At 39.9% G+C, this 26,851-nt stretch overlaps 1 protein-coding gene across 3 annotated transcripts in view; it reads right to left on the bottom strand.

The window, feature by feature from the left end:
- The window catches only part of PTPRG (protein tyrosine phosphatase receptor type G), a 743,963-nt gene that overhangs the window by 213,359 nt on the left and 503,753 nt on the right, over nucleotides 1–26,851 (bottom strand). For all 3 annotated transcript variants that reach the window (XM_003273634.3, XM_003273635.3, XM_030802031.1), the window contains exon 5: nucleotides 7,912–8,007. In XM_003273634.3, coding sequence (XP_003273682.1) covers nucleotides 7,912–8,007 — 96 coding nt within the window. The remainder of the gene's footprint in view (nucleotides 1–7,911; nucleotides 8,008–26,851) is intronic.

The raw sequence follows: 26,851 nt of genomic DNA on the forward strand, positions 1-26,851 counted from the left end.
CCATGATTCTCCAACACAAACTCAATTTTCTCAGACCCAAAAATAGTTATTGTTTTTTTCTGGGGGTTGGGGGTGAGGGTGGGAATTTGGCAGATGGGTAAAATTACTAATTTATCCCTTCTCTCTCTCTCTCCAGAGTTAAAGGCCCTTGTTTCACACTGCCATCAGAACCATGAAAAGAAAAAAAAATTAAAACTATAACACGACAGAAAATTTATTCTTCATCAAAAAAAGAAAAAGACTCTTTTGGGATAGTTAAAAAGAATAAAAAGATAAATTTAGGTCACCATAAATAAAAGGAATGAATTATACTTTAATAGTGGTGTTCTGCTTTATACCAGAATAGAAGAAAAATGGAGAAAGAAGAGTCCAATTCTAAAATTTACAAGTAGAAACTTTATACTCTCAAAATAAAATATTTATCATTTTAAAAATATACATAAGATATAATTCTTGCATTATTCTCTTGAGATTTTATCTGCCTGACTTGATCTGTCCTCCCCTAGCTCCCAATGATAAAATGAAGCTACTTTTGAAGAAAGAATTTTAAGGCCCTTCTGAAAACTTACTGTCCCTCAATTACTTTGAGGGCAGGACACAATTCTGAGGATACCTCATGATTTCCATGGAGCATGGCACAGAGAAGGTGCTTAACAAATAATGCAGAGTGAACAAATGAGTTAGCAAATGAATGCAAGAATGAATACATAAGCAAGAAAATCTTACATTCTGTTTGCTTAGAAAATCTGAAGGAGAAAGGGGGGAAAGAGGCAGAAAAACATAGACATGTAAAGAATAGCAAGAGCAAGAAAAAGTAAACAGATGCACTAAAACATACAGAAGCTAACTCATCAACTATTACAGAGGAACCCCAGTAAAGAAAAATGCAAGAAAGAGGCAGAGACAACGGGAAAGAAAATTAGCAAAATGATCCAAAAAAACCCTCTTCACTCATCACCTAGTGAGATAAACTCATTTTGGTGGGAAACCTTATAAAGATATATCCAGATACTCTTTACGGTAAAACACTCCTTTAAGGCCTCTGAACGCACTACGGAATGGAGATGCATCCCTTTAACATGTTTGACCCAATGGAGCCCCAGGTAAGAGAGTTACCATCCTCAAAGAATCGTCACACAGTCTTCATGTTCAATGTCCTTGACCAGCTCGAGAATCTTACACTTCTGACACAAACAGCATCCTTTTTGGGTGAAGCTTACACAGCCATCTAGATATATGCTTTTCAAAAACCCAAATAATAATGTGATAAAACACAGAAGTTTCCTTTAACTCAGTTTTACTTAGGATATATTTCCTGAGCAATAGTTGAGGTCAAGGCACTACTGTGAGGGCTAGGGACAGGTGGGTAGGTGGTATACAAAAAGAAGAGGAACAAGACACAGACTTCAACTTCAGAGAGTTTATACTCTAGTAGTCTCAGGTTCTACCCCCAATGCCTATTTTTTATAATTTGTAGCTAATAAGCTATCAGGCTGTCCCTTCCCAATCTAGACAATGGAGCCTAAATGTGTTTCCATGAAATTCAGCTAAGTATTTACACAATCAAGCCACAGTTTTAGCCGTGTGCAAGAGACATAATGATGAATGAAGACTCTCAAGCCTCAATGATCTCACAGTACTAAGGCAGAAGAAAGCAAGTAAAATAACAGCTTTAATACAAGATGAAATGCTACAAGTCAGAGCGGGTCAAAGGAAGGACAGATCATATCTACCTATGGTGGGGAAGGAGGGGGAAGGTGAAATGCAGGGAAGTGGTGAGAAAGGCTTCCTCGCCAGCCCTGGATGGATGAGTCATCAAGAACTCCTCCTGCCTTCTCAATGTCTATAAATAATCCCAGGTGCTGCATTTCATTTAATTACTAAGCCTCTCCAGATGGAGAAAAATAATTAAGCAGTCTGTAACACCGACATGATATAAAGAATGGGTTAGCAACTTGCAAAGCATTTGAGTTCTGAAGTTTCCTTTCAACTATGAAAGAAGGGCAGAAATGAAAAGGGGGCAAATGACTCTACAGACCTGAGGGAAAAAACAAAGGACTACAGTCATATTCTGGGTAGAATTTAAATAAAAATGAAAAAATACCGGTACAAAGGAAGGCAGCTCAACTCTCCCCGTAGAAGCAGAACATTAAATGAGGAAACTGCAGTAGAGTTGGTGACGACAGTTTGTCAAAAAGAAATACTTTAAGAATGATGAATAAATCAGATGCAATTCACTTATTTCTTAAATATATTCAGAAATATACCTATTGACTAGATCTCTGGATACAGACATGACAATAATTTTATAACTTTGTTTCTGATGCAAAGATTCAGAACTGACCACAGCCATAAAGGAGGCTGGAAACAATGTCACAAAAGAAACGTTTCTAAACGTCGATGTTCTTGAAGAATCATGCACTTACGATTCCAAAGTTCAACAGAATTAATGAAATATAAATGAAATTTCAAGCATTCACATGACAATCGCAACTGGGTAATGAAATGAATGAGACGTTACCCTCAAGATAATAAATTCAATAACAATATACTTCATGAAAAAACACAATTAATCAAAGATAAAGAACAGGAATACCAAAATTCTATGGGCATGTAACTGAAATCCATCAAGAAGGTTGTATGGTTAAAAGACACTTCGTTCCTAGTGAGAAAGTAGATGAAAGCATTTAATGGTGAAGAAACAGATGGAAGCCAAGGGAAAAACACCAGAACCCAATTCTGAGGGTGACAATAAAAGATTCTTGGCCTCAAAGAATAGGACTACTTAAAGATAAAGTCATTCTGAGTATTCAGTACTCTCTCTTCTAGCAACTTAAAAAGAAACCAATGAAATCATTCTGTGAATTACAGTTTTTTAAAAGCAAAGTATCCTTCCACAAATTGCCTAATCATTCCACTGATTCTATTTCATGTAAACCTGGGTTTTTATATTGTTTTTATATTTGTTTCACCAGATAAACCATGTAGGGTGTTATCAGAATAATACAATATTTTTAAAGAGCATTTTAGGTTGCTGCAAAAGTAATGGCGGTTTTTGCCTTTAAAAGTAATGGCAAAGCCGGGCACGGTGGCTCACACCTGTAATCCCAGCTCTTAGGGAGGCAGAGGCAGGAGGATATCTTGAGCCCAGGAGTTCAAGACCTGCCTGAGCTAATATAGTGAGACTCTGTTCTCCACAAAAAGGAAAAAAAAAAAGTCATAGCAACAACCGCGATTACTATTTCACCAACCAAATAATAACTTCTGATATTTTATACTTTCACAGGCATTCAAATTAGGTTAACAGTAGAGAACAGAAGTTTTACCTTAATAAAAAATAATTTACTTTTTGCACTTACATAAATTAACTAAACAAGTATTTATTCTCTTGAGTGTTTTAACAACAAATTCCTCTATCCTTTGACAATTTTTTATTTTAAATTTATGTTTTAAATCCTTTAAAAGCAAACTTCACTCTTACCTGTTCCCCTATGCTTTCGATAGGGAACAAGCCCAAAGGTGATCTGCGTGATCTAGAAAAAGGTGATCCTTCCTCCAGACACATTACTACCATGTGTTGGAAAATTATAACATTACACTTACCAGTGGCTACAAAGGGAGCGCACCTTCTAGAGCTGTCTGGGCCAAGATGTGGTTGCCCTGATTCACCATCTTCCACACATGGAGGTGGTTCTTCCTTCCTTCACTTGTGCTCAAGGGCAGACCTGGCTCACCATCTTTCAGCACTGAGACTGACCCTTAACTCTTATATGTTACCAAAATATATCAGCTGCTATTCAGAGTTACTGGGGTCTGGGCCAGGCATCATGATCTTAAGATCACGTTGATGTGAACACATGAATAAGACCGCTTGATGATTTTGTTGCAATGGGAATGTGCACTCCCTCCAAAGTAGCCACTAGACAGATCTCGATTACTGCCACATCATCAAGACATTTTGTGTAAAACCTTCCATATTTAAGAATCATATTAAGAAGAAATTAATCATATTAATTAAGAAGAAAAGAATCATAAACACTGTGTAGATTCAACAAATCATGCCTGTGAGCCACAATAGGGCAAAGTGCAAGTAACCTGTACTCTAGGCCAATGTAAGGGTTCATTGGACAACCAGATGTCTGCTAGGTTTGTGCCTATTTTGGTGCTTTTGGGAGGCAACATTATGAACTTCATCACATCTAAGCACAGCAAAGGCGGAGAGAAAGCCAAAATTACCAGGAATAATGGGCACATGTTGAGAACAAAAAAAGAAGCACGGAGAGTGAAAAATTGAAACGGTAAATCGGCATCCGGACTACTGGTATCTCTGCAGAACTTGGCGTTGCCTAGGCCTGGGATTTTGGGTCATTCTTTTTGTGTCACTCTGAATAATGAATATTGGGTTTATAAGCACCAAGTCAGAGTATAGCCTTTTTACAAGTAGAGGAGTTCAACTCTTTTTGGCCATTACTTGTGGGACCATGACAGTGAGGTTCTAGTGCACAGGAGAAGATTATGTTTACTATGCTTAACATAGCAACTAGTACCACTCCTGGCATTGAATAGATGTTGAATAGATAGATGACAAACCCTTCTTCTATACCAAAATGTAAGATGCCAGGTTTGAATTTGGAAATATACACCAAGATTTCTCTATTTTGGGAAGAAATATCAAACTCTCAAATTTATCATTCTTATAGGAAGCAAAAAAATCAAAAAATGAGATCTAACTAGAATGCCACATTCAAGTAACATTTTTTTGTATTTGCATTGCATGACATAGTGAGAATTCAAGCATATAAGCACGTGTGCTTACAAGAAAGACAAAGGGGCCAGGTGCAGTGGCTGACGCCTATAATCCCAGCACTTCAGAAGGCTGAGCCAGGAGGATCACTTGAGCCCAGGAGTTCCAGACTAGGCTGGGCCACAAAGCAAGACCTCGTCTCTACAAAAAAATAAGAAAATTAGCCAGACATGGTGGCCTGCACCTGTAGTCCCAGCTACTCAAGAGGCTGTTGCAGGAGGATCCCCTTGAGCCCAGGAGTTGGAGGCTGTAGCGAGCCATAATTGCACCACTACACTTCCGCCTGGGCAACAGGGAGACTTGTCTCTAAATAAATAAATAAGAAAGACAAAGGAAGCAGCTTAATACAGCTGCTATCTATGTAAAATTATGTTCTATTTTTTATCATCTGACCTCTAATTTGTGTCTATAGGATAGCAAGCCAAATTTAGAAAAGGACCTAACTAAATGAAGTGCACATTAAATATCTTTATATGCAAACTAGTAGTCGTGTCTTCGAAATACTTTAAAAATTCAAAACCTAGATTTCACAGTGAGGTATTTTGTTGATTTGCACACCAATGTGTCTTGCCTGCCTAAAATTCTAATTGGTCTTATATTTAACAAGAGTTTATAGATTTGAAAAATATAGAAAGTGTTTGGGTAGAGCATGCTGTAAACTAGTCCTTCCAGTATTCATAAAAACATTAAAAAGTTTTTTTTTAATTTTCTTTTAAGATAGGTTCCCTATGAAGTAGAGTCTTGGAGGTCTGAGCACAGGTGGGCATGACAGAGAAGGAAGTGAGGGTGGATCTGATGGCAGGGGGCCACAGGAGCAGAGGTCCAGCTGCATGAAAAGCAGCATGCCAAGGGAACGATGACAGAAAACCAGGTGTTAGCCAGGCAAGTGGGAATTGTTTAAGAGCAGTTTGTGTGGTCCCAGTGCTACCAAATGCAAACCAATCACAGTTTAAGAACAGAAGGGGGCTGGGCGCGGTGGCTCACACCTGTAATCCCAGCACTTTGGGAGACCGAGGAAGGCGTATCACGTGAGGTTGAGAGTTTAACACCAGCCTGACCAACATGGAGAAACCCTGCCTCTACTAGAAATACAAAAACAAAACAAAACAAAACAAAAACAAAAAAAATTAGCCGGGCATAGTAGCACATGCCTGTAATCCCAGCTACTCGGGAGGCTGAGGCAGAAGAATCGCTTGAACCCGGGAGGCGGAGGTTGTGGTGAGCTGAGATTGCGCCACTGCACTCCAGCCTGGGCATAACAAGAGTGAAACTCCATCTCAAAAAAAAAAAAAAAAAAAAAAAAAAGAACCAAAGGGGTCCAGAAAGAACTCAAGTCATCTGCCAACAGGGCAGTGTCCAGAACATACTTCTGTTCATAAAAAAATAATATGTATACCATGGGGTCTCCATCCCACAGAAACATGGAGGGCTATAGATGCATACTATTTGGCAATTTCCAAGTGTCTGCTACATTCCAGGAGCCATACTAGGAAGCCCTTTAATTACCACTACAATCTACATGATGTAGTAGCTGTTCTCTCTGCTTCACAGATAAGGATACTGAGATTGAAAAGTGTAAATAACTACATTACCATTACGCAGTGGAAATCGTGGAATTCAAAAGCAAGTATCTTGACTCCAGTGAACAACCTCTTAAAACACTATGCTCTATTGTGTTCATGAAAAGTAATCAGGAAAAAGACATGTGTTGGAGAACAATGGGCAAATTAGGCCAATACATAGCATAGACAGACAACTTCCAAAATACTTGACCACGACCCACAGTAAGCAGTACACATTATATCATGACCCAGCACACACCCAGTATGCTTTATTGTGCATAAACAAATTCTATAAATACATTTACCTTTACTGTATTTTACTGATATTTTCTGACTTATTTCCTATTCTATATTATTCTATGTCATTGTTTTTAAAATGCTGATCAGAACTTACTGAAATAATTTCATGGCTCAACAGTAAGATAGAACCCACTGTTTGAAAACCAGTGCCATAATCCCCAACGACAACCATTGTTCTTATTCTAGGTAGAATATCAAGCTTTTCAAATTTTCATATCTGATCTCTCACTGGAGCCTTTATCTCCCTTGAGAAATGGGAGAAAGGTGGTTAAAAGGGAGAAAACTGTCACTCATGTGTCACCCATTGAAAAGGGTGGTGAAATTAATATACTCCAAACAAGAATGGCTCCACCTCAATGACAAACTTGCTCAAAAAGACAGATGTTAAAGACGTGTTGGAGAAGGCTCTTATGTCTTTGACATTCCTTTAGTTGTCAAAAAGACATCATTTTCCAACAGAGACTCATTGGTGAAATGAACACCTTTATGTAGTCGCTAGGTCAACTGTGAAAGACAAATCACAGGTGCCTACTACTCAGACTACCTTACACACTAAAAAGCACCAAGGTCTCCTACAGGCAAGTTGGTCAAGGCACTCACTGATCAACACTATTTTGATTTGACTTCTTAAAAAGCCTGAACAGCACCATTTTATCGAAGGATGCAATGCTGGGATTCTAGGTGCAGAATCAACACTGAGTTATGAGCATTCATCAACATAATCATATTAAAAGAGACGACGGAAGGATAAGAGTTCATAAATGTACCAACACAGAGATAGTTGCAACAAAAACTTCAGTTATTATGAGGATTTCTGAGAGGGAAAGAGAGGGGGTCTCTTTAGAAAAGTGACTGATGCTATTTATTAACCTACTTGCAAGTAATGTCAGATTTTAAAGTTGCTCAAAAAAAACACTTTTTTTTTTATATCAGTCTCTTAATATGCTGAAGGAACCTGTTCAAAATGCTTCAGCGGCAAAGTAACTTAGATGATAAATGTGTTCTTCAATCTGTGCACCAGTCAAGTAGCAATAAAATCAGAGTAATTCATGCAAAAATTTTCATTATGTTTCTAAACATACTTATTTACATTTTAAATCACACATCAGACAATATGAAATATCTTTCATTTGGACAGGTGTGAACTAGAAAACAGATGCATTCATTAAACATGGAACAATTCGGCGAATTAAAAAAAAATACTCGAATTCTTTGGTTGAAGTACTTCAGCCACTGTTAACTTACTTGAAAAAATATGGCCATGGCTCCGATTATTCTGTTCTCAGAAATTGCGGTTTGAAAGCTGTCAAAGTCATCTGGATTGTAAAAGAAAATCTGCATCTGTAAGAACAATTAAAAAAATGTATTAGCAAAATTTTTAAACATAAATAAAAAGTTCAGAGAATAGAACCATAAATGTGTATTCCCCAGTTGCTAATAAGATTTTGCCAAATTTATTCACCTATCCTCATTTTTCCTTTGCTGTTTTTTCGTTCGTTTGTTTTTGTTTTGTTTTTAAGATAAGGTCTCGCTCTGCTGCCCGGGCTGGACTGCAGTGACTCAGTCTCAGCTCACTACAACCTCCGCCTCCCAGGTTCAAGCATTTCTCCTGCCTCAGCCGAGTAGCTGGGATTACATGCACCCGCCATCAAGCCTGGCTAATTTTTGTATTTTTGTAGAGATGGGCTTTCACCATGTTGGCCAGGCTGGTCTTGAACTCTTGACCTAAAGTGATCTGCCTGCTATGGCCTCCCAAAGTGCTGAGATTATAGGCGTGAGCCACCACACCTGGCCCTTTGCTAACATACATTAGAACGAACCCAGACATCACGTCATTTTACCCCTAGATACGTCAGAATGTATCCCATCTTTTCACATAACTACAATGCATTCATGCCACCCAAAATAAGCAAAACCAATGCTTTCTAATTTTCTAATGGCCAGATCATGGTGAAATTTCCATATTAAGAAGCAAAATTTTAATGGAGTTAACCACCCTTTTGCAAAAAGCTAACCCACACATTATTTTTCTTAATCCTCTTATGAAGCCCTGTAAAAAAAATTAGGGCAGAAATTACTATACTCAGCTATAGATGAGTAAATAGTGCTTCAGAAATTTGATGTTAATTTGCCTAATATTACACATCAGAGAGAATCCAAAATCCAAGTGCTTTCATCCCAACCTTAAATATCTTCTCTTACATTTGGCTAGCATTATGTTTTGTTTTGTTTTTTTTTTTTTAAACAAACAAACTCACTCTCACTCTGTGGCTGAGGCTGGAATGCAGTGGCAGCCATCACGGCTCAATGCAGCCTCCATCTCCTAGGCTCAATAGATCCTCCCACCTCAGCCTCCTGAGTAGCTGGGACTACAGGTGCATGCCACAATACCCAGCTAATTTGTGTATTTGCTGTAAGGACAGGGTTTTGCCTTGTTGTCCAGGCTGGTTTTAAACTCCTGGCCTCAAGCAGTCTGCATGCCTCAGCCTCCCAAAGCACTGGGATTACAAGTGTGAGCCACTGGGCCTGACTAGAATTTCTTATTCAAAAAGCAGAACACAGGCAAGTCAACTCAGAATCAATCATTATACAACTTTAATGCTTGCACATACTTTGACATTTAAAAAGATGCAGAGAACAGTCGGACGCAGTGGCTCACGCCTGTAATCCCAGCACTTTGGGAGGCCGAGGCGGGTGGATGACCTGAGGTCGGGAGTTCAAGACCAGCCTGACCAACAAGGAGAAACCCCATTTCAATTAAAAATACAAAATTAGCCAGGCATGGTGGTGCATGTCTGCAATCCCAGCTACTCAGGAGGCTGAGGCAGAAGAATCACTTGAACCTGGGAGGCAGACGTTGCGGTGAGCCGAGGTCAGGCCATTGCACTCCAGCCTGGGCAACAAGAGCAAAACTCTGTCTCGAAAAAAAAAAAAAAAAAGATGTAGAGAACAAAAATGAACCATTGGGTATCCCCAGAAGCCTCCACACTGATAAAACAAACAAACAAACAAAAACAAACAAACAAAAAACCAGACCTGGGTTCATATTCCAGCTTCCTCACTTACTTGCAAGCACCAGCTTTCTTAGGCATAAAGTCAAGTATTTCCACTTAGTGGGGTAATTGTGAGGCTCAAATAAGTTAACGTAGTGTATAACATGAGGCACCATGGTTAGACCTCATCGATGCTCAACAAATCACCATCATCATCACCATATATACATATATATTTTTTTCTAAGATAGGGTCTCATTTTGTCACCCAGGCTGGAGTGCAGTGGCATGATCATGGTTCACTGCAGCCTTGACCTCCCAGGCTCAAGCGATCCTCCCACCTCGGCCTCCCAAGCAGCTGGGACTATGGGTATACACCACCATATCGGGCTAATTTATATATGTATATTTTTTTTAGAGGCAGGGTCTCACTATATTGTCCAGGCTGGTCTAGAAGAACTGAGCTCAAGCAATCCGCACACCCTGGCTTCCCAACGTGTTGAGATTACAGGCATGAACCACTGCACCTGGTCATCATCATCATCATATTTTAAGGTTAACATTTGGCAAACATCTTAAAATTTCTAGTAAGAGTGTGATTCCATTGAATCATCTAGAATGATGGTACTCCTTACAGAAAATAGTATCTTCTATATAATTAGTTCTTTCATGACCTCTATTTCCCCACTTGTCCAAAAGGCACGATGCTATTTTCTGTAATAGACTGAACAACCACACCCCGGAGAGATTTAGAGATTTGACATTGAACAATAAAGTCCCAGCAGGAAAAGCTAAATATAGGTCAAAGGTAAACAGAGTTCTGATGACTGAATTAACTCAAATGCTAAGAATACAACGGCATTTCTTTTGTGAAGAGAGAAATCAGGTAGCCCAAATCAGGACACTTCCTAGAAAAATTCTGATACCTAAGTACATGGGAGAAGGATGGGTAGTTTTCTTTTGGAGAATTTTCTTTCTTAAAGATAATTCTTTTTCTTAAGACTGCGAATTCCCACCAATTCTGGCACTTTCTTACAAATGTGTTGCCTTACGGTTTGGACAGCTTTAGACATCATGAATTTTTCGAGAAAAATCCATTCAATAAGGTGCAGATTAGAATGGTTTAACATTAGATGAATTGCTTTGGGTACAATACTACTAACCCAAGAAAGAAACTTCACACGGGTGTATTCAGAAAATTACATTTCACTTTCTTTTTAAAACTCAGGCCCTCAAATTAAGTAGGTTCACAGAAGGCTTTCTTATACTTCAGCCCATGTGCAGGAGCAGCATTGTTTAATGCATCACCCGAATAGTGTGTGATACAAAATACTTTAAGACCTCTTCAAGGCCATTTTCATTTACAAGTGGGTAAAAAAAATGCATTTTTAGAAAATGTGTTTGGGTCACGGCTCCACCCATCTGGATAATAAAATGTCTCATAAAAAGGACAGTAGCACAGGTCTGAAATATCTATTTTTCTTACTATTTTTCTCAAGTTGTAGCCTACTGTATTATGGTACTATTTGAAGTGTCTAAAATATAAGAATAAATAGATGAGATTTTGCTGAGTGAATTGGACTTGCATGAATTGAAACATACTTTGTCAGTGGTGGTGATGTCCAAGTTTGGACACAGGCTGGAAACTATTTTCCAAAAACATCTTTGGCAGGTGTTTGGGGTAGCTACCATCAATTTTACCCTCAAAATGAACTGTGCCCAGGGCCCTCCCTTCAACATTCTGGGCCCCAGATCCTAGAGCCCTCCCTTCAATATTCCCCAAAGTATGTTCTTTCTAGTAATGTTAATCTAAGTGGCGCTCACTCTACAGCAATCCTTCTATGAAGAAACGTGGTGTACATAAGCAGAAGAAAAGATCTGGGGCCAGGTGCAGGGTGGCTCATGCATGTAACCCCGGCACTTTGGGAGGTCCAAGTGGGAGGACTGCTTGAGAAAAGGAGTTTGAGGCCAGCCTGGGCAACACAGTGAGACCTCATCTCTACAAAAAATCAGCCAGGAGTGGTGAGTGTAGTCCCAGCTATTCAGGAGAATGAGGTGAGAGGACTGCTCGAGCCCAGGAGGTTGAGGCTGTTGAGGCTACTGATGGCTCCACTGTACTCCAGACAAGCGACAGAGCAAGATCCTGTCTCAAAAAAAAAAAGAAAGAAAGAAAGAAAAAAAAAGAAACAAAAAAAAAAAAAAAAGAAAAAAACATAGGGAAAATCCAGCAATAAAGGGATCTATTAACTGTTCCCTATCTCCTTTACCCAGTATCACCAATTATTTATACTATACCTCTTTTGCTCTCTCTCTGTACACACACACACACACACACACAGACACACACTTTTTTTCCTCAATCATTTGAGAGCAAATGGGAGATAATAGGCCCCTTTACCACTAAATACTTAAGTGTGTAATTTCTAAGAATAAGGACATTCTCTTACATAATCACAGAATAATCATTAGAATTAGCAAACTTCACATTAATACAATACTATTATCTAATTCACAGACCATTTTCAAGTTTTGGCAAGTGCCCAAATAAAGTCCATTGCAGATCATTTGCTGGTTCTCAGTCCAGAATTCAATCTAGGATCAAACTTTGTATTTAGTTTTCCTGTCTTTTTACACTGACCTCTTCCAACCCCATCTTCATCTGGAACAGTTACTGAGTCTCTTTCTTTACTCTGACAATTTGAAGTGTACAGGGCAGAAATTTCATAGAATTGAGGTCTGTAGGCCAGGCGTGGTGGCTTACACCTGTAATCCCAACAGTTTGTGGGGCCAAGGTGGGTGGATCACTTGAGGTCAGGAGTTTGAGACCAGCCTGGCCGACATGGTGAAACCCTGTCTCTACAAAAATACAAAAATTAGCCAGGTGCAGTGGCAGGTGCCTGCCACTTGGGAGGCTACTTGGGAGGCTGAGGCAGGAGAATCACCTGAACCTGGGAGACGGAGGTTGTGGTGAGCTGAGATTGTGCCACTGCAATCCAGCCTGGGCAACAGAGTGAGACTCAGTCTCAAAAAAAAAAAATTTATATCTTCTCCGTGCATCATATCAGCAAGCACATTTATGTGGGTTTATCCCGCTATTGGAGGTATTTATCTTGATCATGTAGCTAAGGTGCTATCTGTTGGGCTTCTCCACTATAATGTTATTAATTTTCCTTTCATAATTAAAAAGTATTTTGTAGAGAAATACTTTGGCATGAGATAAATATCTTGCTCCTCATTTAATGTTGACTCACTAGTTTAGTATCCTTGGGTGACTTTCTAACTCCACCATTCCTTCTATATTCATTAATGGCATTCTAGAGTAACGAATCGCTTTCCCTGCACTGCGGTTTATTCACTTATTCATTCGTTCATTTACACCCATATGGACTTGTTTATTTTTGTTTCTATTTATTCAATCCATTATCAGATTCCATTACTAACATTATGTATTTTGATGCTCAGATCATCCCAGATTTGCCCAGTAGGAGACCCTTCAAAAGTATTTCCCTGTCACTCTGCCACGTTCTCCTAATATTTTATTTTTTAGCAACTCCTATCAAGCACAGATGTTTTAGGCTCATCCTGTATTTTTCCCTGCCCTAGCCCTAGAATTGGCCATTTAAGTCCTGGTTCAAAGGTTATTCGAAGACTTAGTAACTTTAACTCAGTATTTTCCAAACATAGTTGAAATAGAATACTTTGGGCTTGATTCTTTAAGAAAACTATATAGCTTAAAGGTTGATGAACCTATTCCAAGCAGGCCTCTCTTCTGCAAGGGAAGGAAAGTTCAATCAATCCTGTATAAACAGACATTCCTTCATCATGTAGAGTTCCATGAGATAGGAGATACTATATATTATATACATAATACACACACACATACACACACATATATATATATGTATATATATATATCCTCAAGCACAGAAACAAACTATATGAAACTCAATTAAAAAGCCACCGATAGACTGCTTGCACCAGGGCACAATTATGGGACCAGTTCTGCCGAATTTTTCAAAGTCATAAGTGAGAGTCATTAGCCCAAATGGATCATTCAATTCTACCTTGTGGAATGGCATGACTGCAAAACCCTCCAGGTGTTTTTCTAGCCAGATCAAGGTGATGGATAACCTAGAGTATCATATAGCATAATTTGACATTTGGAAAATGGAATTTTACAGGGACAAAACAAATCACATTAAAAGCATCATCATTGACCAGGAAACATGTCCTAAAATACATATATGGCAAATGCCTGCATGAATCCCAATACAATCAAGTAATGGGAGGGAGGTGAAAAGGATCCTGTGAGTACAGGGTTGACAACAGTCAATGCTCCACTGTTGTAAGGTACTAGTGTGATACATACGAAGTCACAACAAAATGTCCACCTAGCTTCCCTTTTTTCCTGCCTTGTGCAATTTTTCCCTTACATTTAAAATAATTCCAGTTGCAATTTGACTTTACAAATGTGTATGTGTCTGGTTTCCAACATGTGTCACTGTCCATGTTAAGTTGAATGAATAGAAAGCAACAAATCTGAAAACCTGAGCCTTTGATACTATTATTGTTCTTGAAATATTAAATTTTAATCATATTAAAACATTATTAATGTTTTTCAAACCTTTAGTAAGTACCTACTATATGCTAGGTACTGTACTATGATTCATTGGCACTCAGTGAAGTAGGTATCCGTACGATTCTCATTTTACAGGCAAGGAAACCAAGGATTTACAAAATTTGTAATTTCAAATTTACAAAGCTCCTAAGGAAGGAAAGTGGGGTTGGGACAGAAAAGTTATCTTTCAAAATTGTCTTTCAAATCTCAGAGTTCAAGATCTTAATCACTGTGCTTCCTTCTAATTGGCAGGAGTATTGCTTAATGCCTATTGTCTATAAGCCACCATGACAGATGAAGATACAGTGTGCACTTAGGAAGACTAAAATATCATCAATGAGACAAGGTTAACTTTATTTTTGAGTGTCAAAGTTGAGTGAGTGTATCACAAAATAAAAGCATAAGGCAATGAATGGCTCATGGTCAAGTGAGGCATCTATTAAACAAATACTACATTTACACAGGCAATGGGCAGGAGGGGGCATTTCCCAGAAGGTGTGTTGTGTGCCTACTGTTATAGTTGTGTGCCTAAGTCAGCTCCCTGGTTGCTGTGATCATGGAAGCAAAAGGAAATGACCCCAATATGAGATTAAAAACCTAACAGTAACTTCTATGCAGATTTAGAAAGCTCTACGTTTTATTTCCTCTCAAAAAGCGATTTCTCCCACATGCCCCCCACACATGGCCCAAGAACAAAAATCATGATGAAGTAAGTAAGGAAACAGCAGGCAGATAGCTCAGGGGGAAGGCAATGTACTGAAAGACTCAATAGACATTTCCAGGATACTGCTGGGGATTTTTATTAAAGTAGAAGAACACACAGGCAAAAGCTACAGAAAAGAACAGACGGAGATGAGACGTAAACAGGACGAGATAAAGAGGGTAACCAAAAAGGCAACGCAGAATTAAAAATCACTTAGCAGGCAGCAGACAACAGAACTGAAGAGGTGGAAATGTATTTTTCTAATCAAGCTTGGTGTTAACCAGTTGGGAACGTGGTGGTGGACAAGAAACAGGTGCCTAAGAATAAAGATGTGAAGTGAAAGCAAAGTAAACATCCAAACACAGTGCATCTGCCAGTTCTGCTTTTTTGATGACATGCATAGGATGATGACAGAGTTAAGGTTTTTGTAAAATAAGCTCTTAATCTAACATGATTTTTAAATTATTTTGTAACGGCTAGTATTAAGGAGGCCAGGACGCACACACTCAACACACTACACTCTAATTCTGCCATTACCTGTAGACAGAAAGATGGACACACGCAGGACGTAAGTCTGTGCAGTGCAAGGCTGTGTCCCTAGCACAGTGCTGCCCATTGTAAACACTAGTAATTTATTTCTGGAATGAATAAAATGAGTGGGAGCTCTAAGTGGCTTGAAGCAAGGACAGCCAAGTGATAAAGCCACAAACACTAACAAAGTCCATGCCATCTCTTGGAATAAATAACAAAATCAGTGGCAAGGAGGGCTCAAGATATTGAAAGAATGGAGGAATTTAAACTGCTGGAGTAAATGCTCAGAAAGGTGCAAATACAAGCCAAAATCACTGCGAAACGGCCAAGTGACTCCAGGTATGGTTCTGCTAAACACAGGTTATATTACTTTCTCTTCAATCTACAAGAAAGTCAAACCATTGTCTAAGTAACTCTGGCCTAAAATTTTAATACTTCAACAAAAGAAGATCTATTCATTTAAATTATGGAGAAAAATGATAAATATACATTATACATATTACATTAAAATATATAACACAAACACTCTGGGTATTTTGTCTTATCCTAATGAACAAAGCTTTTATTCCGAGTTACTTTTTAAAAGGATCATTGTTATTTTTTGTGAAAATATTTTTTTATATGTGATTAACATTTAAATCAGTAGACCTTAGAAGTAAAGCTGATTACCCTCTATAATGTGGGTGGGTCTCATGCAATCAGCTGAAGGCCTGAGGTCTTTTTAGGAGGAGGAAATTCTGCCTCTATACTGCAACACAGATTGAGCTCAGGTTTCCAGCCTTTGAACTCAAGACTGCAAGATCAACTTAGCTAGAGTAACTTAGCTAAAATTAACAAATCATAGGCCAGAGTTACCCTGTGTGTGTGTGTGTGTGTGTGGTGTGTGTGTGTGTGTGTGTGTGAGACAGAGAGACAGAGAGAGAGAGAGACAGACAGAGACATTGATCCTATGGGCTTTCTCTGGAGAACCCTGACTAATATACCCCCTAAAATCATTACTGGTTTTAAGCAAACATACACAGGCATGTGTGTCTGTGTATCACATTATATAACCATTTTGCAACTCAGTTACTTTTTGGGCTTCTTTGAGCTCTGAACTCTATCATCTTCTCTCACTTCTTTCTAACAGGCTTCTACCCTGGAGAATGTAGCCCCTGTTACAACCCAGTTCACACTCTTATGGCATACGGAAAAATATCCATAAAGTTGGCAGTATTAGATGAAGATCTAAGAGTATTTGCTGGAGAATAAGGCCGGATTTGTATACTGAAGAGCCTGGAGATCTCTAAGGCCCGGTGTCCCCTTCTGTGAAATAGAGGTAATACTCACACCTCACGGGGCTGTTGTAATACATTTTCACTAAGCACTTGCTTTGGAAAAGTAAAAACTGATGAACAGCTCTCATTTTTCTCTTACAATATGTCCTGATGACTTTCTTTATGACCAGAAGGGATATTTAAAGTAAGGTTCAAATAAACCATTTCCACAGGCCAGCCAACATCCCAATAAGTCATGCCACAGGGTGTGGCAAAGAAACCAGTGTGTGGTGTTCATTGGAAGAATATTTTTAGAAGAACCAAGCTGTGAAGAATAGTAGGTAGCGGGTATCTTTGCAGGCAAGGTGGCATTTAAATAAACATTCTGAAACATTTCCTTTATACAATATCATTAATTACAGAGTACACTAATCCTTATTTCCTGTTTTCATTTGCCCTGTAACAGGGAATTATCTTCAACTACTTTACAGCAGGAATCCCAAGTTTTGGGGCAGAAGAACCTAAGGTGCCCACTAGGGCTATGAGGCATACACTCGGGTGCCAGGATGTTTTTGAGATCTCTTTTAAAAGTCTCTGTAACTTGTTTATTCTGTTATATGTCTATTTATTAGCTGATTTTCAGGATTTCTGGTTCAGTGATGCATCTGATTAATCAAATAAATATTAAATGTTTGCACTTTTCCCTTGATAGGGAAGAGTTCAGGCTCTTGGTTGCAGTAGTAAGCTAGTTTTTCAATGATTTACTATGCATGATTCATGAGTTATTTCTTAACAGCTCAGCATAAGTTTGGGCACCAGTGAAGTAGGCCGAGTCTGGCTACAGCTTGTCCAGATACCTTTGCCGTGTACTCAGGAAAGAAGACAGTAAGCTATAGCTTTCTTATTTAATAGTTAAATGACAAGTTAATGGGTGCAGCACACCAACATGGCACATGGATACATATGTAACAAACCTGCACACTGTGCACATGTACCCTAAAACTTAATAGTATAATAATAATAAAAAAAAAAGCTATGTGACCTGACTGAAGTCAGTTACCCCCTTGCTGAGCCTTAACATCTCCATGAGTAAACTGAATTAAAAATATGTCACTGGGTTACACTGAAGATTAAATAAAATAACTTGAGTAAAGCACCTTCCACCAGGTCTGGCACACTCAGAACCACTGATTTACTTACACGTCTAAATATTAAAGGGGGAAAACAAGAAAGAAAACACACCACCACATAAATTAGTGAAACGGCTATTTGCAATATCCCCAAATTGGAATCTGCCTAAATACTAATCAATAATGGAATGGATAGGCAAATTGTGACATAGTCACACAATGAAATACCTAGTGGAATGCACTACAACCATAGATAACAATATAGACAAATCTCACAAGCAAAGCTGAACCAGGTAAACCAGATTAAAAAAAAAAAAAAGCAGTGCGATTCCATTGGAATGAAGTACAAAAACAGGAAAAACTAAAGCACTTAGAAGCCAGCACAGTGGCTACCCAGAGGCGGCAGCAACTGGACAAGGACATCTGCGGGTGCTAACACGTTATCTTGTAGATGTGGGCACTGGTTACAAGCGTATGAAAATTCGTCAGCTGTACACTTATTTTTTGTGATTTTTGTCCTCTACATACGGTACTTCAACAATGAATCAGCAGAAATAGCAAAATACCTGTGCTGTTGAAGCCAAGAGGAACAAAAGTATAACCTCACATAGTAAGAGGGCTGAGGCAGGAGGATTCCTGGAGCTAAGGAGTTTGAGACCAGCCTGAGAAACATAGCGAGACCTTATCTCAAAAAAACCAAACCAAAACAAAACATTAGCTGGGCATGACAGCATACACCAGTAGTTCTAGCCACTTGGGAGGCTGAGGCAGGAGGACTGCTTGAGCCCAAGAGTTCCAGGCTGCAGTGAGCTATGATTGCATCACTGCGCTCCAACCTGGGTGACACAGTGAGACTCTGCTTCAATTAAAAACAAACAAACCAACCAAAACAGAGCAGGGCCAAGTTTACTGCCCTGTTTTGCACTCATTCCATTTAATATAAGCTACTTTAAATCTGACAGTATGGTCAGATTGAACTTATCTGCTTGACAGAGCAAGTTGCAGTGACTGGCCTTAACATAGAGAATCCCTCCAGCCTAGGGCCCAATAACTATTACAAGAACCAAGCACTGCCCCTGCCTGCCCTTTCTCCTGAGGCAGCCTCAAGCATAAAGCACTCAGGAGCGTTCTTAAATGTGACCGATTCTGAACGTTTTACATCAATTAATTCCTTAAATCAATACTACTATTTTCTAGGAGTGATACTCTTATTTTTCCTATTTTATACAAAAGGAAATTAAGGCTGAGATAATAGGTCTTGTCTAAGAAGTAATTAACACTGGGACTCAAATCTAGGCATTTGCTTGTGGAGCCCACGTACTTAAGACTGTTCCACCACACAACATCCTGACCAGAATTCCATTAGCAATGAGCGCTACCTGTTAGTTCTCTCTAGGGTCCTAGTACAAAGCTTCTAAAGCAGTGTCCTTAACATGGGGTGATTCTGTACCCCAGTGGAAATACGGCCGTGTCTACAGACATTTTTGGTTGTCACTCTTTGAGGGGGTGATAGGCATCTAGCGCAGAGGTCCCCAACCCCCTCATCTGTATTTACAGCTGCTCCTCATAGCTCGCATTATTGACTGAGCTCTGCCTCCTGTCTGATCAATGGCGCCATCAGATTCACACAGGAGCGTAAACCCTATTATGAACTGCACATGCGAGGAATCCAGGTTCCGTGCTCCTAATGAGAATCTAACGCCTGATGATCTGTCGCTGTCTCCCATCACCCCTGGATGGGACCATCTAGTTGCAAGAAAACACGCTCAGGGCTCCCACTGATTCTACATTATACAATTATACATTGTAAACTTCTTTCATTATATATTACAATGTAATAATAATAGAAATAAAGTGCACAATAAATATAATGCAACTGACTCATCCTGAAACCATCGCCACCCCCGACATGGTCCATGGAACAATTGTCTTCCCCAAAACCGGTCCCTCATGCTGAGAAGGTTGGGAACCACTGATCTAGCAGGGAGAGGCCAGGGGTGCTCCTAAACACCCCAAAATGCATACAGTAGTGCCCCACATCATGGGAGTTTCTCTGTGCCTACGCACCCTCTGGAGGTTGACAAAAAAAAAAAAAGAATTATCTGCCCAAAATGTCCATAGTGCTGAGATGCAGAAACCCTGTCCTACACCCACTGTCAACATGAAACGTTATCAGTGGGCACGGTGAAGCACCTGTTTTTCTTTCCCTTTCACACCACTACTGAACCTTGAGGGGAAGGATCAAGTCTGCTGTGAGGGAGCTTGAAACTGGAAGAGCAGTTGATTTCTTTTTTTTTTTTTTTTTGAGTCAGAGTCTTGCTCTGTCTCCAAGCTGGAGTGTAGTGGCACGATCTCGGCTCGCTGCAACCTCTGCCTCCTGAGTCCAAGTGATTCTCCTGCCTCTGCCTCCTGAGTAGCTGGGATTACAGGCATGCGCCACCACGTCCAGCTAATTATTGTAATTTTAGTAGAGAGGGGGTTTCACCATGTTGAGCAGGATGGTCTCGATCTCCTGACCTCATGATCTGCCCACCTCGGCCTCCCAAAGTGCTGGGATTACAGGCGTGAGCCACTGCGCCCAGCCAGGAGAGCAGCACTTTTGTCCCTACGCATAAACCAGTAATTTCAACTACTCTTGAGGTGACTGCAATGGCTTTCTTTTCTAATGAAACAGCGTTTCCTTGCTTGCATGGCTATTTTATACACAAAGCAGGTTCTGAAATGCAGTGGAGCTTAACGCCCTGGACACAGTGGAGGGGAAGGGGTCCCTAGGTGCATCTGGAACTCATTTGTATTTCAAAAACACAAAAATCACTACCACAGTGTTTGTGCTCTTTGTAATATGAAACTTTTTAGAAATTGCTTTGTACTTTGGAGTAACAGCCACATGATTCACCATGAAATGAAGTCTGGAAAATCATTTTGGATAAATGGACCTATAAATTCAATAGAATTTCCATGACAACACAGGCTGCAACACTCAGCCACAAATAACGGGTTATAAATCACTCAAAACCAACTAGGAATCAGCAGTATGTCTCCCATTTTGAAATACAAGAAACCTGAAATATAGTTTATTTGTTACTTACTCAACGAAAGTTCCCATTAGAGTTCTTTCCTCATTTCTGATATTGTATTTTCTACCTCGTCATAAGTTTTGGGGTAAATGATGATGTCATGAATTTGCAAGTAAGCTAAACAAAACTAACACAGGTGTAGAGTTGGTTGTATTCCCTCCTTTTCTCCCAGCCAGAGACCTCCAAGAAAGCTTGTCACAAAGACAAGTTACGCTCTTTTATCTGGAAAACTGCATTTGGCAAGATACAGCTGAATGTTACCACATCATGGTTCTCCATAAGAAAAAGGTTGGTGCAAAACGTTTCTGAGAACACACATACAAGACAACTGGAGGCTTCCAAATGCTTCTGAGTTCTATAAATCCAAACCACACCCTGTCTTTAGTGTCCTCGGGAGAACCTCCACAATGAAGTATTTTTAAGGTTAGCTGGGTCAACTGATCTAGAACATCATTCTTTAAAACAGCTCTTCTGTTGCTGAGGTCATCTTATCATTTCTGGTGGAGATCCCCTTACAAGAGATTCTTCTGCATATTGTATTGTGATCTCTCCCACTGGGAGGGTCCTTACAGAGCTAAGCACATGGTAGGCACTCATTAAATGACTACGGAATGAATGAATGAGTTATTTCTCACACAGGAGAAAATATGTTGCATTGCTCCACCGGAATTTTTTTTTCTTATTATTCAGTATCCCTTAAAATAACCAACAGCTTTGGTCAGATGACTGATCAATGGGGAAAATCAAATTTATGGAACTATGAATCTGGCTTCCAGCAGGGCTGCAAGCCCCCTGAAAGACTGCCGAAGGTGGTACACGTATTCACTGAACAGTGTCCGTCACTTTTCAACAGTTCATTGATCAGACAGACTTCTATGGTTCCATCTACAACCACGTGCTGAAAGACCCATTTTCAGCCCTGGTCTCATGCGGTACTCAACCACGGACTTCACTGGAATCTTCAAGGGCTCCACAAGCCAGAAAGGTTAAAAATCACTACCTCTCCGGCCGGGCGCGGTGGCTCACGCTTGTAATCCCAGCACTTTGGGAGGCTGAGGCAGGCGGATCACGAGGTCAGGAGATCGAGACCACGATGAAACCCCGTCTCTACTAAAAATACAAAAAATTAGCCGGGCGTGGTGGCAGACGCCTGTAGTCCCAGCTACTCGGAGAGGCTGAGGCAGGAGAATGACGTGAACCCGGGAGGCGGAGCTTGCAGTGAGCCGAGATCGCACCACTGCACTCCAGCCTGGGCGACAGAGTGAGACTCCGTCTCAAAAAAAAAAAAATCACTACCTCTAAAAAAAAGTGTCAACATGCCTCAATGAGCAAAAAATCCCTTCTCTAAGACAGATATCTAGAAGCAGTTCAAGCCAAACCATCCCCCGAAAAGATTACACACATTTTTTTACTCTAATCAACAGTGCAGGAGAATACCAATTTTCCTACACCATGCGTAACACTGGATTTATGGATCCTTCTTATTTTTTACCACTGGATGGGTACCTTCTGTTCTCATTTAAAAATTTCCAAACAAGGCTGAGTGCGGTGGCTCACACCTATAATCTCAGCACTCTGGGAAGCCGAGTTGGGAGGACCAGGAGGTCAGGAAATCAAGGCCATCCTGGCTAACATGGTGAAAGCCCATCTTTACTAAAAAATACAAAAAATTAGCTTGGCGTGGTGGCACGCGCCTGTAATCCCACTACTCGGGAGGCCGAGGCAGGAGAATCGCTTGAACCGGGGAGCTGGATGTTGCGGTGAGCCGAGATCGCACCATTATACTCCAGCCTGGGCAAGAACAGTGAAACTCCGCCTTAAAAAAAAGTAAATAAATAAAACAAAATAAAATGATATGAAATAAAATAAAATAAAATATCCAAACAACCAGTAAGTAAAGAACCTTTACTTAGTTTTTTTCTAATGATTTCCTGTTTTACTATTTAAGGAGCTCTTTATTCAGAATATTAATGCTTTGCCACAAGTGCTGCATATACAAAGACGAATATACAAGTATCTATGCCCCACCATTGATGGTATCAGGGGAAGAAAAACTTGATATGCGTAATAAATAGGAGAATGGTAGAACCTATGGAGGGGGAGGGAAGAAATGAAGCACTAATTTGGGAGGCTGAAGCAGGAGGATTGCTTCAGGCCAGGAGTACAAGACCAGCCTTGACAGTTCTCAGATATATTGTTAGAGGAGAAAATCAAGTTGCAAAATAAATACACTGTGATCACATTTGACTTTAAAAATGTCACACAACTCAGTACTGTATGTGTCCCGTGGGTATACGCACAAGTATATAGATCTAAGGCAAGGGAAGGCTCATGCCTGGAAAAACAGCACAAACTAATAGTAGTTTTCTCTGGGGAAAAGACTTGTATTGATTTGGGGCCAAGAAAGGTGGTTTATCCCAACTGTTTAAAACACTTGCTGGCTTTAAAAATATAGCTCATCAGAAAAAAAGTCTCCCTTGAAATGAGTAGAAAAAGAAAAATCAAAAAGGAACAAAACCCAAACCCCACCACTGCTATAAGAAGAAGAGGGTGAATCTAATAGATCCATTTAGGGACCCAACTCAGAAGACCAGCCTCATCAGCAAAGTGCTCTAAAGGAATGCATCCATCAGCCCCTAGCAACAGACAGCTCCACATCACGCAGGGGGTAATCTTCCTTTATTCCTGATCTCACTGTAACACAATTCACTCTTCATGTATCTTTTACCACAATGAAACGCACAACTACTCAAGCTTACTAACACTCCAAAGGAAACAAAGAAATAAAGAAAAGATTGAGGCCGGGTGAGGTGATTCACACCTAGAATCCCAGCATTTTGGGAGGATGAGGCAGGAGGATTGCTCAAGGACAGCAGTTCAAGACTAGCCTAGGCAACACAGCGATACTAGTTCTCTACAAAAAATATAAATAAATAAAAATGAGAATCGAGGTACTGTTTCAGATTTATGCAGAATTTAATTTACTTAACACAGCTGCTCTACTAAAAAGTGTATTTATTTAGACTAATAATTTCCCACCTACCTAGCCATAAAATTACAGTGCGCACTATAATTTTACTTTATATAAACACAAAGTATTAATATTAATTCTCTCAGACCATATCTTTGGTCAGAAGGACACCAGAGAATCAGAGAGCAAAACAAGGCTGCCCAAAGCTCGGCAAAGCACCAGTCTTCCTGATATATTGGTTAAAACCCAACAGGAATGATTAGAGAGAGGCATTTTATGAACTGGATAAAGGCTTTAGTGGTAAAAAGAACGGTGGGCTGCCACTATTGTAGCTTTGATCATAGTTCAAAATCCTTGGCTTGATGATCTTTCTATCAATTCTCTGGAAAACGTGGGTTTCAGAATCTCATAATCCGAGAAAACATATGATGGAGTGGAAAAGATAATAATTAGAAAATGAAAGTTCAAGTTGAAGCTCTGCCTCATCTGGTGCTAAGATCAGGGGTAAATCATTTAATTATTCTGGGTCCCCATTTCCAAATATGCAAAATTGAGATGATGCTTTTAAATACATTTTAATGATGATGACTTAAAACAAAGTTTGATGATTGAATATAACCTTACACTAGTTTGGGGTTAGTATTTAACACCACAGGGCAAATAAGAATGCCACAAAATTGGCTGCGCATGGTGGTTCATGCCTGTAATCCCAGCACTCTGGGAGGCTGAGGCGGGCGGACAGCTTGAGTTCAGGAGTTCGAGACCAGCCTGAGCAACATGGTGAAACCTTATTTCTACAAAAATTAACTGGGCATGGTGGCACATGCCTGTGGTCCATGCCACTTGGGAAGCTGAAGTAGGGCAATCACTTGAGCCCAGAAGGAGGTCAGGCTGCACTGAGCCATGATTGCACACCAGCCTAAGTAACACAATGAGATCCTGCCTTTAAAAAAAAAATGCCATAAAATCTATGAGATGAGATCAACATTATCTTCTTACTCATCATTAGTATAATTGTAATTTCTATAAAACTTCTTTTAAAAAAATAGATGTCTCTGTTGAACTGGTTACTTGATAGGGAATTCATTTACGTATGACTCGGATCAAGTCCCTCGTTAAGTAGATTTTCCCATTTTCTTATTCCGTTTCATATGCTTCCCCCCAACATTTTATTATGTAAAAGCATTAAACATTTGAGCAAAGCTGAAAGAATTTTGCTGTGAACACCTGTATACAACCCACCTAGATACCTCCCTTAACATTTAAATGTACCTGCTTTATCAAACAACAGTTCATCCTGCTATCCACTCATTTAATCCCATACTAAATTTATCTTTTTGAGACGGAGTTTCACTTTTGTTGCCCAGGATGGAGTGCAATGGCACAATCTCGGCTCACAGCAACCTCCACCTCCCAGGTTCAAGCGATTCTCCTGCCACAGCCTCCTGAGTAGCTGGGATTACAGGCATGCGCCACCACGCCCAGCTAATTTTATATTTTTAGTAGAGATGGGGTTTCTCCATGCTGGTCAGGCTGGTCTCGAACTCCCAACCTCAGGTGATCCACCCACCTCGGCCTCCCAAAGTGCTGGGATTACAGGCGTGAGCCACCACGCCCACCCCCCACACTAAATTTTAACGAAAAATGCCATCAGCACTCTCCAACAGCCAGCCATTGTAAAAGCAGCAACCTTGGCATCAAGAGAAAGCCAGGCAGCTGGGCGCAGTGGCTCACGCCTGTAATCCTAACACTTTGGGATGCCGAGGTGGGCAGGTCACCTGAGGTCATGAGTTCCAGACCAGCCTGGCCAACGTAGTGAAACCCCGTCTCTACTAAAAATACAAAAATTAACTGGGTGTGGTGGCGGGCGCCTATAATCCCAGCTACCCAGGAGGCTGAGGCAGGAGAATCACTGAAACCCGGGAGACAGAGGATGCAGTGAGCTGAGATGGCACCACTACACTCCGGCCTGGGCGACAGAGCGAGACTCCATCTAAAAAAAAAAAAAAGAGAAAGCCAAGTAATGTTTTTTAGGCTTTGGGTCCTGTTGGTTTGCAAAGGGGTTAATAACTTTATTAATGAGAGCATCTCGAGACTCTGATAGATAAATCTCAGCAGGGAACTGTTATTAATTTGGAATAAAAATAAGAGTTTAAAGGAGGGGATAAAAACAGCAAAATATCAAAACCATGACTTCATGAAGCCAAAAGTCTACCGGAGATGGTGTCAACCAATAATCAGGTTACAGAGTGGCTCTATTCATGACCTATCTTGTTAGTGGATATAGAAAACATCCAGAGAGACGATACTTTAAATACAATCCTGCTCAAACATTTGTTTTTCTAATTTGTCTTGAATTTATTAAACACAACAGTGAACACACTCAGAAGTCTGCCCAGGAAGTCTGGTTTGTAATTCCCAAATTTGAGATTTCAGTCATCACAGAGAGTTGTGCCCATTAAAAACTCCAAGACAAAAGCTTAATTTCAAAGGAGGCATTTTAAATCAAAGGATGCTAAAACAGGCTACCTTAGGTAGGATTTGACCAGTGTCACAAATGTTACAAGGGAGATTCAGGGAGTTCAAGAAGCATTATTTATAATAGCAGAAGGATACAGACACGTTCATTGACAATTTTGGAGAATAACAAGATAAATTACGGTGCATCCATACTATGAAATATTATGCAGGTATTAAAAAGAACTATGTTGATTCTGTATCTGATAGGCAAAAAAGCCAATGATAAGGCAAGTTACAGAACTCCATGTTTTATGATCATCCCATATTTCAGATAAAGGAGGGCGGAAAACCTTAAACAATCTATAAGATATTTAACTTTGGTTACCTCTGAGAACTGAAAATGCAGGCAAGAATAGAGATACAAAAATGACTTCAATTTCTACTCCG

Source organism: Nomascus leucogenys, chromosome 21, assembly GCF_006542625.1.
Source record: "Nomascus leucogenys isolate Asia chromosome 21, Asia_NLE_v1, whole genome shotgun sequence".
In the NCBI taxonomy this organism is placed as follows: Eukaryota; Metazoa; Chordata; class Mammalia; order Primates; family Hylobatidae; genus Nomascus; species Nomascus leucogenys.